Here is an 18,161-nt window from a genome sequence, read left to right as displayed (position 1 = left end):
GGTTCGGCTGACCTTTGTTTGAGAGAAACGTAGTCATTGACTAAGAAAAATACTATCTCGTAGGAGAGAATAACAACAAATCTGATTGTTTGACTAGCTAGACTAAATACCACATGGATATATAAAAACAATCAGTAAAAAGAAATCCGTGCATTTATCCTAACAAGTCCCTCCAGGGATGAAACGTGGATGCCTCTGGGTAGTTCAAACTAATGCTTTGTTTATCGCTTACACCCCTACTGGGTATTCTACTAGCATACATATATATATATAGTCATCCACAACAGTGACTTTGAATTTCTGGATGTCTTCATTGACCGGTCGGAGAAATAAAGGAACATCATCATTTTGTAACTGGGTCTTGTGTTGTGTCATTCTCAACAAACAAAGGTAAACTGAAATTGTATTTATATGAACTTTGTTTCCCACACTCATCTTGATAATGAACATTGTTTAAACCCCATCATTAAAAAATGTGTCTCCCTCAGATATCATAAGTAATGACTGATCCCTCCTCTCCTAAAACATGTGTTAAGAAGAAATATGTTATAAGATTCACAGACTGTAAAATGTATCTCTTCTATCTATCCCCCTCTCATCGTGTATTACATGTCCCTATCGTCTCTGTATTAAAATGTATACGATATATCTGTCTCCAATATGAACACTCAACAATATAATATATAATATTCGTCATCTAAATATGACTCCTATGCAACACCTATTATTTTGACTATGATTTGAAAAATGATTTACATCGTAAAAATTACAGACACATAGTGATCATCATTATGATTATTATTATTATTATTATTATTATTATTATTATTATTATTATTATTATTATAGAAAGAGGCAAAAGAAAAAGCTGCTGAAGAGAAAGCTATCGCAGAGGTGATCAATGAAATAACAGAGACCATATCCGTAAGTCAAGAATTAAAAGAAAATGTACTATTTTCTGTTTTAAAAGCACTGTTTATTACACAATGTTATTAAAAAGTTTAAATTTGTGTATATTTTAAGCAAAATATCGTACTAGATGTTTCAAAACTTTGTAGGTCATATCATTTTCTCCTCCCTGAAACCTCTTTCCCCAAAAGAGACGTTACGAGCCTTTCTCTGTTCTATCATTATTTCATGGCAAGTGCTCATCTGAGCTTCAATCTATGCTCCACCTTGCCAAACTTTCACAGAAAGCACCTGCCTAGCTCCAACCAATATCAACAATTTACCCCACTATCTGTGTGTCTAAATCTAACCGCAAATTTCATTGACAAAGCTGTTCCACTTGGCTGCTTTCCAGCTGACTACAACATGGTCATCTTCAAGTCCAATCAGAGTGTCCCTTCTTTGAGGACGTTGACTGGACATCTGCACTTTCTAACCTTGTATCACATCTTGCTCAGGTGGGTAGCAAATAAATATTTACCCTTTCATTATTTTAATGGTATAGGGTTGGTTTCTTTGCTGTTTCGGTTGCTTGGAAACTTGAGTAGAAAGTGCCAATCAAGAATTTGTTCTTGACAATCAGCCTGACTAACCCAGTACCTGTCGAACTGAGGTATACTGCTTGAGTAGTACCTAGGAGGTTCACCCTTCCAGGCCTTGCTACTCTGCTTTTGAGTGGAGTAAGTTTATCGCTTACTGCCTGAGGCGCCTCTCTAGGAGAATGCCAATGGGCTGTCCAGGCAATTTTTATTTGGCCAAAGGGCCCCACCTTTGGAGGTGCTGGCTTGAACATCCCACCATCCGACCTTGTGTCACATTTTGTTGTGGTAGGCAGCAAGTAAATATCTACCCTCCTATTATATCAAAGCTATTGCAACACCCCTTTTATAAACTGAACAAAACAATTTTGAAAATATCTGTAAAATATAATCTGAAAATTTGGTGGTTTATTTAAAAATGTCAGCACAATTACATAAGAAATATTGTGGAGGCCGATAGATAATTCTGCTGGAATATCTAGGATAATCATTTCATGTTAAACTTACATAGCAGGATAATCCTTTCATGTTAAACTTACATAGCAAACTGAATCCCTCCTCTAAAAATTGAACAAGTCGTTTTCTTTTTCTATTTTACAATTTGAAGATAGCAATCTAAAGCTTTGAAAAAAGTAAATTACATATGTTTTTATGTTTCTGAATTTTTATGATGGGGATTGATAATTTGGATTATTCGGATCACTGCTCTCATTTTGAATATTTTTCTCACAATCTTTCAGTCGATGTAACCTTCGACATCCTCAGGTGTATCGTGACGTAATGAATAAAATACTCAGGAAAATTCAGTTGCAAGTTACAGTCTTCTGGAAGTTGAAATTACTTTGGACTTCTACCTGGTTATGACTGATGGAACGAGAACATGCTACCTTCGTGGATTAAATAAAGGGTTCCATTTTAAATTCTGTGGAGATTCCTGAGTTTGACAGAAAGATTTCCACTCTTGAAGAAGGTCGGAGGTTATGAGAACAGCACTCAAGATGAGAACAGATGTCCAAAGAATCCAAATAATACGAAGTAATGATTTGTTTCTGGATTGACTTTTTCCAGAACAGATGAAGGTCTGCATCCGATGTTTTTCCATCACCATAAAACAATGAGTGTCTAATTTTATGTTCTGTAGTGGAAGCATAAGATGGAATTTATTTCTTTATTTTCCCAGGCGGCTGACGAAATTGCTGCAAAAATTTTAAGAGATGCAGAAGAGGAAAAAGAAAGGGAAAAAGAAGCCGCAAATGTTAAAGCCACAAAAGGCAAAGGAGCAAAACAAAGTAAAAATTTTTTTGTTTTATTAATTTAATCGCAATGACAGGAAACAAAATGTTTGATTCGAGAATGTGATTTTCATCATTTACACGCTATATATATATATATATATATATATATATATATATATATATATATATATATATATATATATATCACTTCTCATCTCCATCGTCTGGATGGCTGTTACACATGGATGCTCAGGATGGCCTTCAATACATGGAGGAGCCATGCAACAAACCAACAGTTTTATGGTGATCTACCACCAGTATCACTGAAAGTACAGCAGAGAAGGATGAGAGTAGCCAATCACTGCATGAGACACAGTGAAGAGGAAGACAGCAAGCTAGTTCTCTGGATACCAACAGATGGATACTCAAACCGTGGTAGAAGAAGACTGACCTACATTGATAATCTGCTAAGGACACAAGATTGGAAAGTGTTCGGGACCTGCAAACTGTCATGCGAGATCGAGAGAACTGGAGAAGTCAGGTAGATTTGGTGGTGAAGCGTCCTGAAAGATGATGGAGATGATATATATATATATATATATATATATATATATATATATATATATATATATATATATATATATATAAAGCTGAACGTTTGTGTGTGTGTGTGTGTGTGTGTGTGTGTGTCTGGTCACGAATAGGCTCCTATATGGTTGACTATTTTAAAAAACTGGTTACATATAACGATAGAAGATGTATCGAGGATCAGGAATGTGTGTGTTTGATCTGGCAGAACGGTGGTTCATAAAAATTCGCGCCTGACCCTCAAAGTATGGAAATAAATAATGAAAAAAAAAAAACGTTTACAAGGGTTTTTGATATAGATGTACATGAGAATACTTTGATAAGTATGTTTCAACTTAAATAGGATGGTATAATAAAAATATGGAGTCTGTGTTCGCGCCTGTACTCCATGGAGATATGGCACAAACTTTAATAAAGACTTTTCATATCTATTTGCGTAAGTATACTTTGATAATTATGTTTCAGTTTGAAGAAATATGGTATGATAAAATTATTGTGGTGTTCGTTCGCGCTTGACCTCCATAGAATGTAAATATGTCACAAAGTTTAACAAGCTTTTTTAAAAGGGGTGAGGATCCACAATAACACCTTAACTTTAATCTTAATTCACGTTAGCTTTTATTTATTTTTTGAGTTGAATCATATTGTGTCGAATAAATTCACCTCATAAATTCACGCTCTTATTAAAGTGAAAGCCAAAAAAAAAAAGTCGTAACTTTAGACAATTCTCGACACAAATTTTGCATAACTGTTTTTTTCCTTCTCCACTTGCACGTGGCACTCTTTCGAAAATAGATAAATAGATAAATAATAAAAAATAAGAACGTTACTTGTCATCGTGTCAAAAGAAGGAAAAAATCCTGCTCACGTGATTACATGTCTTTTTTAAAAACATTTACATAACCTTTTTATTTTTATTTATATATCTGTTTAAGCTTTTTTTGTTAGTGTACTAGAAGGAATTCAGTTGATTACAACCCTTTCTGCGTGTTCTTTACATTACAATAATATAACCCTGAATCCGACGGCGCAATACTACACCGTTCAATACTGTAAAATTGAAATGAAGCTGTTCTGCTTGAAAAGGGCGCCATTTTCTTCTTATTCATATTTATATCGATTCTTTACTTTAAAAAACTAAAGTAATTACGTGTTTACTTTTTTACTATCCTATTTTGCTGTTTCGGATTATTTTACTAAAGTAAGTAAAGCTTCATTATTTTTCAAAACTGTTTTTGTTTCTTTGTTTTTCGATATTTCGTCGATATTATTTAGTAAGAGTGTTTAGCAGAAAAGCCAACAAACGACTACCCGAAAAAATAAATATACAAGAAATAAATGTTACCATAGTCAATAAAAGTTCTGTTCATGTTTTTTTTGTTTTGAAATAGTTTTTAATGCTCTTTACTTGAAATAATTTCAGCGAACCAAAATTAAAACGAAATTTGAGGCGATAACTACTTAAATGAATTTTTATATAAACTACACATGCCATAATCGAATATTCCTCAAGCACAAAATAATGGAAAACATTAAAATATGTTTATAAATATTCCTTACATTGACGGAACTCTCTTAAATTGTTAACACAGAATGCTCAGGTGCCCCTCCTTCAAATTGTAAACGGGGCTCTCCATTTCAAAGTCGCTGCCATTTTGATTATATTTAAACCGGTTCGTGAATTAAAAAGAAAAATTGTTTTTACAAACTACTTAAAAATACAAACCAATGAACTTTTCTACCATAAAAGTAACTTTTATTGACTATGGTAACATTTATTTCTTGTATATTTATATTATTATATATATAACATTTTTTCTTTGTAAGGAAACATCATTTTGTTGGTCACTCTTGGCTACGAATGGAAACAAAGTTGATATAAAAAAATATATTTTCGCGAAAATTATCTTTACTTTGATCATATTTTGCTTAGGGTAAAATTTTTGAGTATCAAAACCTATCTCTTTACAACCCCCTCCTTTTCATGACCTATCATACTTTCATCAATCACAGTCCATTTTCTGTAGGCTGTTTTTTTAACCCAGTCAACGACGGGTACTTCTGCTAGTATATATATATATATATATATATATATATATATATATATATATATATATATATATATATACAACACGTCTGTTGTGCTACATATTAGGGACCCTAGGTTAATTATAATTAAGTTAGCTAGTGTGGATTTTGACAAGGGTCACATTGAGTGCATAGCATAATAACAAAGATATGCTAAACAGAACTATTCCCATGTTTGAATCAAAGATGGCTGACATGTAAGTTAAGCCGAGGTTAGGGAAGTTAGACAAAACAGAGGTATGAGTCGATATGACAAATGACGTCGTATTTTTTGAGTTGAGAGAAACCAAAGGTCTTCAAATGTGTTTGTCTGTGGAAGCCGAAGCGGAGATTTCAAATAATGCGAGTCTACCATGAATTGTGAAAGGCAGTTATCGAATAATGTAGAAAACTTTGATAATCGCTAAGTGCAAAATGTCACACCGATCTAGCATCTGTCCGCATGTCACCCATTCCAGTTAAGAAGTTAACTAAATAATTAGCATATAGAACTTTAGTCTCTCTTTATCTAGTTTGAATCATCTTTATACCAAAAATAAAAATCTTAAGAAAGTCTCAGTGAAAGTAATTCTTTCATCAATGAAAAGAAGCAAAAGTGTTTATACGAAAGTGTCTATACTAAAGTCTAGATATTAAATATGAATGCATGGAATTCTGATAAATTGATAAAAATTGATAAAAAAGAGTTTTCTTCCTTAGAACGTAAAGATACTACAAATGATAATTTAGAGGAAGATAAAATTAAATAAATTACTTAGATAATAATAAGAATTGAAAAGATAAATTTAAAATTTAATTATCGACATAACCAGTATGGGATAAAGATAAATTTTGATTAATACCATTTAAATAAACCCTTTAATTACAGTTCCTTTTAAAGGAATAACATATTAAGCAAAATTAATTTCTAGATCGTAATATGTAAACAAAGTTTATATGAAACTATCGTAGATAGAAAAAGAAATAGCAGAGCATCTAAATTTAAGCTAGAATTTGTAGGGGTCGATTAATACTTGGAAAATAAATCAAGTAAATAAATGAATTTGGAAAGAAAAACAACTATTAAAAAACATACAAAAAATTAAATTAATATTAAAATAGGTAATTGGTTGAAAGATCATTTAAAAAGTAGAAATATGAAAATGGGGAGATTACTAAATTCGATGGCTATTGAAAAAATAAAAAATAAATAGTAAATATAGGAGTATTGGAGAGGTAGGTCCAACTGCTTGTTCTCTTAAAACAGAGATTATATTCATATTCATATATGTATAAATAGTGTATATTACCGCCTGAAGATTAGCTATTTTGAAATATTTTTAAATGATATAATATTTAAAATTGTCCAAATGGTTATGAAACAATTGCAATGCATAAGAAAAAAAAACACAATATGATGTTCTCATTTTATATTTGGTTGTCTTGATTTTTGCAGAGCAGTTTTAACAAGGTTAATGCAAGAGTGCTCAAGACCGTACTACTTTCCTTTTACTTTTTTCTTTCTTCTTTCTTCTTTTCCTCTATGTATTATTTTTTACTCTCTATTTTAATATACACTTATATTCCTCTCTTTTTTCATGTTTTTTTTCTATTTCACATATATAAAATACCTTTTATTTTATATTAGAATAACACGTAATATGAAATCCTGATAAATTTTGTGCTTAAAACTCTTGTAAAAATGTTATTACGGACTTAACTTTTGTATTAGGGGCACCTGAAGAGATCTCTAGTTACTTGAAATTAGCTGACCGAAACATGCTCATGAATGTGTAGCCACATATTAATGCTTATGTAAAACAAATAATATATATAGTAAGTTATAAAAATATATATGGCAATTAAACTACACAGAATATTCCGCATTTCATTCTCGTGAGAATTCGTCAGGCTTATGCTAAAAGTTGTGGTTAGCATAAGGCTGACGAATTCTCACGAGTATGAAACGTGGAATATTCTGTGTAGCTTAATTCCCATAGTTATTTTTATAACTTACCACCTAGCTCGACTCTATGTATTGAGCACTATTGAAGTAAATACTGAAAATTCATGCATAAAATTATATTTTCGTATATTAATTTATGTGATTAAATGAAGTATATATATATATATATATATATATATATATATATATATGTATGTATGTATGTATGTACGTATGTATGTATGTATATTAATGCGATGATTGGATATATATATATATATATATATATATATATATATATATATGTACGTATGTATGTATGTATGTACGTATGTATGTATGTATGTATGTGTGTATATTAATGAGATGATTGGATGCATCTAGACTAATATCTCTCAAATTCCTTTGCTTTAGGTTTTGTTTGAAGTTGTTCATCAACTTGCACAGTTTGTATCATTCTTGTTTCCTTTGTCTTTTGAATTTTGCAGATTCTGCCAGCCCGAAGAATGAAAAGAATAAGAAAGGTATATATGTGTGTGTGTGTGTGTGTGTGTGTGTGTGTGTGTGTGTGTGTGTGTGTGTGTGTGTGTGTGTGTGTGAATAAATTAAAGATTTAGCCTATCAAAACTATCTTTCAAGTTTATACAAATTATTTCATTTACTTCTCCAGAAGGTTGGATATAAGAGAAGTTATTTAGTTAAAAAGCCAATTCACTAGGATAAGCGCATTATGTCCTATAAAAAAGATGCCTGAGCAGCTTAGGTGACATTCCAGCAGTCACTGGTAGGGCCGGCTAAGGCGATTAGCGAAAACTAATCTTTTCTTACAAAGAAAGTGAAGTTTGAGAAGATTGACCTCCTGGAACTTAACAGGACCATATCTCGACCCAACAACAACGAAGTCACTGTTGAACTGGTTGTCAAGAACGTATAACTGATACGTTTGAGATCATTTGAGGCAACTTATTTTATTTACCAATCTAGGAGGGTAGACACAAGATCAGGAGTTAGGGTGGAAATCCAATGCACCAAAATTAGCGCACTATGATGAAAAAATACCTGAGCAGCTCCATCAGCATTTCCTAGCAGATGTTCAGAAAATAAACAGAAAAATACTTCCATCATTAATTATGCAGAAAAATAAAAAAAACTGTTGATTTAGTGTTTCAGCATTATGCTTATGAATTACGATAAAACTTGCTGAGTATGCGCTGTTTTACAGTTGTTGTAAAAATGGAACGGAAACTTAAATTTCACTCCGTTTTAATCTTTCTTGATTTTTTAATTGTGCCCCCCCCCAAACGAATATAATCAAAACAGTAACATTAAACAATTGTACTTTATGTATATAAAACACAAAATATTTAAAAAAAAAAAAAAAAAGAAGAAAGTTAATAACGAAAGGGAAATAATTTCATTTTTAAACGAAAAAGTCAGTTTGGTATATCTTTTTGTTATTTTTTACATAAATCCAGCTTACAATTCACACAGGAAATGTCGACATTTATAGGTTGTCGGGTACGTTTACAACGAATAAACACTCCAATCTAGTAGATGTATCAGAAATTTTGTAGGAATTTTTGACAACCCTATCACGAAACTGCGAATAAAATATAAAAAAAAACTCGTAATTTCTCTTTTAAAAGTAGGTTGTTTATTTTCTTTATGGATTATACTTCCAAAATAAACTATTAAAGTTGTTTTAAAAGTAATAGAAATATTTTTTTTTATTTTTTAAAAAACAGTAATGAATTTTACGAACTCAATATTTTTCAATTTTTAAACTTTAAAAATCTATCAAAATATTTCTATTGATTCTATTTTTACGATATTTTCAGGATCAATGTGAAATTTTATGCTCTTTCCAATAAACCGAATATAATATTTTAGACAAACGTTTTTTTTTTTACATTCACGCCCCACCCATTTTCAAGTGTCTATTAAAAAGTAAATAATTAATTTACACACCAAAGTTTTATATATCACAAATTGAAGAGAAAAGGTCAATAAATAATATATTCAAATTTAAAACAAAAAAAGTAGTGTTTTTTAGAAATTTACCTGTAAAGCTCGAAGTTTTTTTTTAAACCACGTTGTTTTTTCTTTTGTTTTTTTTTTTAATGAAACGTTAGTCCTTGCTCCTTTAATTGAAAAAAAAATTAGGGCTTGAATTACATTTTTCGAGTAGTTATAAGCTTGGAAAGACAGGGGGTCGAATAATTCACGCCTCCCATTTTGAAATGTCTATTAAAAAGTAAATAATTAATTTACTCACCAAAGTGTTATATATCAGAAATTGAAGAGAAAAGGTCAATAAATAATATATTCAAATTTAAAACAAAAAAAGCAGTATTTTTAGAAATTTACCTGTAAAGTCCGAAGTTTAAAACCTTTTTTTTTTGGTTTAAAAAACACGTTGTTTTTGTTTTTTTTTGTTTTTTTTAATGAAACCTTGGTCCTTGCTCCTTTAATTGAAAAAAAAGTTAGGGCTTGAGTTACATTTTTCGAGGAGCTTGGAAAGACGGGGTGGAATTATTCACTATTTTTCACGAAATTTCTGACATACCTACCAATCTACCCATGTTAGAACGGCTTTCGGAATAGACACCCCTAACCTTGCCAGCATACCCGAAAAGCTATAAAAGTTGACGTATCGAATGTGAACGATGAGTTGGACGTAATGTAAAAATGTACCGAATTTAAAAGGGAACGAAATTCAAATTTCCGTTCCATTTTTACAACAACCGTAAAGCAGAGCATTCTATGCAAATTTTACATGACTTACTGTATTAGTGCTATTTTTTTAAGCAAAAAAAAAAAAATATTTAGGTTTGGCTATAAATTCCTAAACTCATTTCACCCTAAATAATTTAGGTGACTGAAATAGGAATCTTTAATTTCCTGATAGTATGTGAGAAATTTATTTTTCTTCGAGTTATATCGAATTCATTAATACGGACTTTAGGGGCTTTTTTTTGGAATGTTCCTGTAAAAATTATTTTTTATTGTTACAAATTACGATGCTTTATTTATATAAAAAAAAGCAAAAATAAATTCTTGCGTTCTTTATTTACTACTGAAAACCATAACTTTAGTAAAAGTATTTTTTGTTTAAACAAAATAAAACATTTTCAGTAAGAGTTAAGTAAAAATACGATCTAAGCAATCCGGCTTAATTTAGAAGTATTTAGTCGAAAATTGTAAAAAGCAAGAAACAAAAAAAAAAAAAAAAAAAAAACTTATACCAATACAGTAGAATTTAATTATCTACCAACCTAAATACTTTTAACATGCTAAAACAAAGTTTTTTTTTATTTTTTATTTTTCTAATTTCACAATATGTTGCACCATTATTGTGATGTTTAATTTCAGTATATTTCAATTTAACTTTTATTATATTCTGCGATCATTATGTGATAAATTCTGAAATTTTTATTAAAATTGGTTAATTTCCTGATTTTTGGTGAATTTTTAAGTAAAGGGAAGGGTCAAAATGCTTATACACTTTGAGTGTCGGCGTTCATTGTCTGTCCCTACCATTTTTCGATGAATATTTGATAGCAAAACGACCACGTGTGGTTAATTTAAATCAAATTTCAATCACATGGTTACATTATCAATAATCATGTGATTAAACCCATTGAAAATTTACCGATATTGTAAACACATTATGTTTACATTAAGCCTGTGAGACCAAAATATCCTTTTCTGACATTTAAAAAAACCCGCGAGGTCATGAGAAGGAAAAGTTAAAAATCTAGCGATTTTCAACTTTTACCATCTGAAATTTTCAAAAATCGCTAATTCACCCCCCCCCCAAAACTCCATATTTTAACTTCCTACACTAAAATATTATAAATATAGTATATTCAATATATAAAATGTTCCGTGTTTTCTCACTATATGTTTCTGGAATTATATTGAAGCGGTTAGCTCCCCAGAAGGCTTACATATTTTATCTTTTTTTTTTATTTTTATTTTTTTTTGTACACAGTGATCACCACTTATCAAGACCCGGAGGCCACTCAGGGATAAGGGTTATTGCAAGTACATTACGTTAGTGTGGAGACTTGATGAAGTGTTTACTTAAGGGGGCGGTTCATTAGGAATTTGTTAACATTGGGCTTGGAGATATCCAAGTTGTAGTCCGGTGGGAAGCAGGCAGACGGAACAGAGTTCCACAGGCGTGCAGTTCTAAGAAAGAAGCTTTGTTCATGGAATCCGCGTTTTGATTTAGGCACAGATATAGAGTGGGGGAAATTTTTGACAGTGGATTCAGCTAGACGGGTGTTTTTCGTGAAAGATTGGCGAGGGGGGACCAGAGATTGGAGTTCAGACGAGCACCTGCCATGGAAATAACGATAAGGATAGGCTCGCAACGTCTCTTCTGTGGGAGAGAGGTTGCAGGGTAGAGAAAAGGGCATCCCCCATTAAGCCACGAAGTCTATTTTGTACTCTGTCAAGGCAGGATAGGCTGTTTTTAGCAGCTCCTGCCCAGATATGGCAACAGTATTCCATCCTTGGACGTACTTGGCTTATCAGCTAGTTTTTATATTTTTTTTTGCAAGAAACAAATCATAAACTCAAACTTTTTATAATAAAAGTCAAATTGAAATATACTGCAAATTAAACATCACAATGATGGTGCAACATATTGTGAAATTAGAAAAATTAAAAATTAAAAAAAACTTTGTTTTAGCATGTTAAAAGTATTTAGGTTGGTAAATAATTAAATTCTACTGTATTGGTATAAGTTTTTTTTTTTTTTGTTTTGTTTTTTTGCTGTTGTTTCTTGCTTTTTACAATTTTCGACTAAATACTTCTAAATTAAGCCGGATTGCTTAGATCGTATTTTAAACTAAACTTTGGAGGTTAGAATTACACCTAAAATGTACTTGGAAATGACACCTAAAATGTACTGGGAATGACACCTAAAGTGTACTTGGAAAAATCGATTTTATAGCGAGATTCAAGAATGGTTAGCTGAAAAAAAGGTGAAAAACAAAACAAATAATCAATAAATAATTGTTACCAAAGGCAATAAATGCTACTTTTTTTTACTTACATGAATGAGTTTATTTTATGTTTTAAAGTATTTTCAAGCGCTTTTCTTTACTTTTTTAATCTAAAATTGCGGGTGTGTGGGTGCGAAATATCTCCAGATTTTCTAGAATTCCCCGCTAGATTGCAAACGAAATCTCCAGATCTAGCTGGAAAACCGCTAAATTGGAAACACTGATCACGTGACAGGAAGCGGTAATAAATAATTGTCCCTAAATAAAAAAAATGACCTATTGGTACAAAGAAAACCACCTATTTATCATAGAAAAATTAAGTATAATGTTATAATTAAAAAGAAATATACAAAAACACACATTGATATGGTAAACATATTATACCAAAACGTGGAAGCCATCCGTCCAGTGGGTTTTTAGACTATTAATTGCGAACGAACCAAGAGTTACATTTTTATATATATATATATATATATATATATATATATATATATATATATATATATATATATATATATTAATCAGATGCTTAGACACATCTATAATAACGGTGCATATTCTCTCCTAATGATACAATATTATCTATAAGACGAAATACCCCCAAACATGACTATATAAAGTTTAAGAAAGATATGCTATGAAATACCCCCCCCCCACAAAAGCACCATCCTATAAAACTTAGATGAGGAAAGTCCTAGAAAGGCGCTTTATCTCTCTCTTGACATTAACTTTATCCGAAAAGAAAACAGCTAATGAACATCAGTATATACAAGCCTATAAGGTAAGCTGTTTCTTTCAAATACAACATCTTCTGTTGTTTGCTTGCTTCATGGCAAGTTTCTACTATTGTTCCGGTAGTAATTTTTATCTTCCTATATATATATATGACATGACCTGATATATATATACATATATATATATATATATATATATATATATATATATATATATATATATATATATATATCAGGTCATGTCATATGCTACTGGTCCCATGTAACCCAGCACTACCTGCCTCATGGTCGGGTCACCGGCGACTAAACTGGTTCTCTCACCAGACTTGTTTGGTGAGGAGAGTGGCTAGTCTCCCTGAAGAATAAAAAACAAGACCTTCCAAAGGGCGAATGATCCCTTTTTCGGGGTCAACGGATAACTAGTACCGTGAGCGTTTGTGTGTGTGTATGTTTGTGTTGGGGTGGAGAGAGCTCCCGTAAGCCGTGGTGAAGGCAACCTTTCTAGGAGAAGCAAATCTCTGATTTAAAAAACCAGAAAGCGGGAGACCAGCACCCGCATTAAGCTGGTCTGCAGTTTAACTTGTTGCTGGTTATCTTGCTCTTGCTTGTTTCTGGATCTCAACATTTTGGACCGAGAGAGCGACTTAGCTGTCGTACAAAGCTAAGACTCTGTAACATCATCTGTGTATAGATACTCCCTCAGGCATTTGTCTATTAAAATGGTCCTGTGGCAATGGAAGTCATTTTTGGGCTCATGGACTTTAAGTGTCTGAGGGAGTGGCACTCGTCTGACAAGACGTCGCAATCATCATGTATATATATATATATATATATATATATATATATATATATATATATATATATATATTAATCAGGTGCTTAGACACATCTCTAATAACATCAGTTAAATATGTAAAATTTCTTTGCTTTAGGTTTTGCTTGAAGTTGTTTATCGAATTCTACAGTTTTTAGTATTCTTGTTTCCTTTGTCTTGAATTTTGCAGGTTCCGCCAGTCCGAAAAATGAAAAGAATAAGAAAGGTAAATTTGAGTTATTTGTCCACATTCATCTTTTGAGTAACCATTAGGTCTGGCAGGTAGTAGATTAAACTGACATCACCTGTAGGTGGTCCATATTCGCAAGCACGGCTTAGAATCCCGTTCGGCTCAATCTAATTTTTCTTTGTTGATTTTCTATCTACCCAAGCAGATAAATATTTCTAAAAGGAAAAAAAAAAAGAAAAGAAAAATTTCATTTAATAATAATATTAGTGAAAATCTGTTTCTAGAGTCTTTGAGATGAGGATAATTTTGATTATTCTGACTATTTTCCTCATCTTAGATGCTATTCTCACAAAATGGATCTGTGGCACAACGGATAAAGTGCTGAGTATAATCATTTTTAAGAAACATTCTTTTTGGTGCCGAAGGTTCAATCTTCGGTACAGGTGAGACTAAAAATGTAATTAATAATTACTTAAGACTTCTACCCGGTCATAGCTGATGGTTTGAGAACAAATAAAATTTTTAAAAATGGTTCAGTCTGAAACGCATTACAGATTCGCAAGTTCGTACATAAAAATTCGTTAGTTCGATAAAACGCATCTGTAAAAATCAGCGGTTACATCGGCTAAAATGTTGTGAAAATAATATTTCAAATAAAAACTATTTTAAAATTATTTAAACTGTGGTTTAAATAATTCAAATTAATAAAAAAAAACTTTTCCTTTGTTTTCTTTCCAGATAAAGTTAAGAACTTTTTGAACGACCCTTGTATGCTTTGAAATTTGACAGCTGTCTCTTGCTGATTAAATGTTTGTCTTTTCATAGTTTAATTTCTCGATTTGAAGAAATTGGATCTGAACTTTTCGTATCATAACAACATATAAGGTTGGAAGTTGATGAATAGTCACCCATTTGATAGTGGTTTGGCTCAACTTCAGTGATCTAATGAGAACAAGTGTCAACAAGATTATTGCCAAACACAAGTTTAACGGATGAAGAATATTTGTTCCTTTGCGACAGTACCAGACAACGTGTTGGTTCGAGGAATTTGAAATATAGCAACAAAGTTAAAAATTAACGACCACGTTACAAAAGCAAATGGTCATAGCCAGCCTTCTGAAGGAGGAGCACTAAGAGTGAGGGTTGGAGTTGAATGTTTGAAGGACGGTAGCCTTTCCTGAGAGTTACCTAACACTTAGGCCGGTGTGCCTTTCCAGGCAGGTTGGATTTTTGAGGTTGTGAGCTGAAGGATCCTAGGCAAGTTGAATTGGCTTCCTCTGAAGGCGGAAGTTTCATGGAAATAATTAATTCACAAGTGGTTCCCATTCACTTGTCTATCCCGATCATGGTAGATGAGGATGTCCTGCTACATATGTCACATGATATTCCTAAAAGGTCACCCAGCTGGTTCACACCAAGGTCAACGTTGCTTAACTTTAGTGATCTAACGAGAACTGGTGGTCAACGTGATAATTGATAACAAACGTTTTATTAAGAACTTAAACACACCTTAAAGTAAAAGCACATTTTTCTCTAACTTCCGTTTTAATAGAATCAAGTCTAGCAAAATAATAATTTCAAAATAATAATTTCAAAATAATAATTTCAAAATAATAATTCCAAAATAATAATTTCAAAATAATAATTTCAAAATAATAATTCCAAAATAATAATTTCAAAATAATAATTCCAAAATAATAATTCCAAAATAATTATTTCAAAATAATAATTCCAAAATAATTATTTCAAAATAATAATTCCAAAATAATAATTCCAAAATAATAATTTCAAAATAATTCTGTGGTTAGAAGCAAGAAAGAGAAGTCTTACCGTGGGTGCTTAGCGAGTGAGTTCAGGCGAAGAAAAGGAAGAACAAACATGGCTGCCAGCATTTTTATTTCGTCCGTTCTCGCATAATCTCGTGTGTGCGTGAAGACGGAATCTATAAAATGATGTTCATTTCTGGGTGCTGGGATATGATTCCCGATCAGCCAAAAGAGAAGAGACAGAGGACTGTAGCGATAATCTTTCTTGAACATTCCGTTTGTGTATTTGAGGTGACCCCCCCCCATTTTACTTCAAGCTATTTCGGCCATGGCCAACGCAGGCTTAAGCAATATGATTAAGTCTTTTAATGGCGACGGTGATGTGGTAGCGTGGCTTAAAAAAGTGGACCTTGTAGCAAGGATTCAGAAGCTGGATGATGTGGCCGCAGTAATACCACTGTTTCTGGAAGGGGACGCACTGGCCCTCTATTTGGAGCTCAGCGAGCGGAACAGGGTGACGCAGACGCCATCAAGGGTCGACTGATCAAAGCTTTCGCAGAGGGGCCTTTCGAGGCCTTTAATAAGTTGAAAGAGAAGAGGTGGACTGGTGAATCTGTTGATATCTATGCGAATGAGATAAGGAGATTGGTTGAGTTGTCGGGCATCAGAGGACATGCCACGAGTCACGTAGTCAAGATGACTTTTGTTACTGGGTTCCCGGAAGAGATATCGAAAAGGTTGCAGCAGGTACCGGGGGTGGAGACGCTGGATGTGAGTGAGCTGCTTAGAACTGCAAAAATCTTGGTGAGCACCCAGCCCACAGAGCCTGGAGGAATGACAGCAACGGTACAGCAGGATGTGGGCAGGAATCTGCCAAACCCAGGGATCGCATGCTTCAAATGTGGGGGACCACACATGAGAAGAGACTGCAGGAAGTTCTTGCAACGGACAGTGTGTTACAAATGCAATCGAAGAGGCCATTTAGTGGTAAAATGCACAAGTTCGGGAAACTGGCGAGGGGAGGCCGACGCGCCAGCGGCCGCCCCGATTCGAGAATAGAGGCGCACCCGCAGCAGATGCCCAAACAGAAGATTGCGGTGGAAGGACGGGAAGTTATGGCCTTGATTGATACTGGCTACACCACTACCATGGTGCACACTACCCTGGTCGGAAGATGGAAAGGGAAGGGTGAAGTAGTGGCATTCGATGGGTCGCGAGTGAAGTGTTGAGGGAGGAAGACCGTCACTATTGATATTGCTGAACGTCGGATGAGGGTCCATGCAATTGTCACTGATCGCCTGGTGCCTGGTGTCCAAGCCATCATTGGAATGGATGTTATATGCCGCCTTGGAGATGTTACCATCACATGTGACAACGTGAGGTTCGGACTAGCTGAGTGCGCGGTGACGGAGAACGTCCCCAGAGGGATCAACAAGGCCGGGGAGGAAAGAAAATTGTCGATCAAAGATCAGGACTTCCGAGCCGAATTCGACGGAGAGCTGTGGACGGTGGAGTGGGCATGGAAACATCAAGCGCCATCGCTGACAAACAGGGTGGCGTGCTACACTAATTCACTTAGAGGAGGGGCGAGAAAGGAGTTTGAGCAGGAAGTCGACCGATGGATTGAGGAGGGGATACTGATGCCTTGGACGGATGATGTGGAGTCGGGCATTTTGCCGTTGATGGCCGTTCTGCAAACAACTAAAGAGAAAGTAAGACCAGTCCTGGATTTCCGAGAGCTGAACGGCCATGTTAAGTGCCATACGGGAGGCGACACCGTAGATGTGTGCAGTGAGACCATTAGGGAATGGAGGCAGATGAATGGCGCATCTACGTTGGTAGATCTAAAATCTGCCTATTTGCAATTCCATGTTGCTAAGAAGCTCTGGAAATATCAGTTAGTCAAGTACAAAGGCAAAACCTACTGCCTTACACGAGTAGGGTTTGGGTTAAATTCGGTACCCAAGATTATGTCAACTATCCTCAAGAAGATTCTGGAGACAATGGAGTAGGGGTCGCATGACTGGGAGGAACACTAGTAACAACATTGTGGTGGGAGGAGTCTCGAGGCAAATTCTCGACGTCAGACCAGTGGAGGGGAGTGTGCAGTCACAGGAGGAGGACGAGACACCTCAGAGGCCAAGCAGAGAGAGGCGACCGCCACAGTGGATGAGAGACTATGAAATGTGATCTTGAGATCAGGGAGGCATGTGGTTAGAAGCAAGAAAGAGAAGTCTTACCGTGGGTGCTCAGCGAGTGAGTTCAGGCGAAGAAAAGGAAGAACAAACATGGCGGCCAGCATTTTTATTTCGTCCGTTCT

At 33.9% G+C, this 18,161-nt stretch overlaps 1 protein-coding gene across 6 annotated transcripts in view; it reads left to right on the top strand.

Moving 5' to 3' along the window:
* The window catches only part of LOC145245905 (sperm flagellar protein 2-like), a 259,599-nt gene that overhangs the window by 125,300 nt on the left and 116,138 nt on the right, over positions 1–18,161 (top strand). For 5 of the 6 annotated variants that reach the window (XM_080107644.1, XM_080107645.1, XM_080107641.1 and 2 more), the window contains 4 exons: positions 850–924; positions 2,668–2,776; positions 7,811–7,846; positions 14,076–14,111. In XM_080107644.1, the coding sequence (XP_079963770.1) occupies positions 850–924; positions 2,668–2,776; positions 7,811–7,846; positions 14,076–14,111 (256 nt within the window). The remainder of the gene's footprint in view (positions 1–849; positions 925–2,667; positions 2,777–7,810; positions 7,847–14,075; positions 14,112–18,161) is intronic. The other variant, XM_080107642.1, reaches the window with a different exon arrangement.

This window comes from Euprymna scolopes, chromosome 23 (assembly GCF_053919585.1).
Source record: "Euprymna scolopes isolate OS-2025 chromosome 23, ASM5391958v1, whole genome shotgun sequence".
NCBI lineage: Eukaryota > Metazoa > Mollusca > Cephalopoda > Sepiida > Sepiolidae > Euprymna > Euprymna scolopes.
The sequence above is the reverse complement of the archived record's forward strand: the minus strand, read 5'-3'. Positions and strand labels throughout refer to the sequence as shown.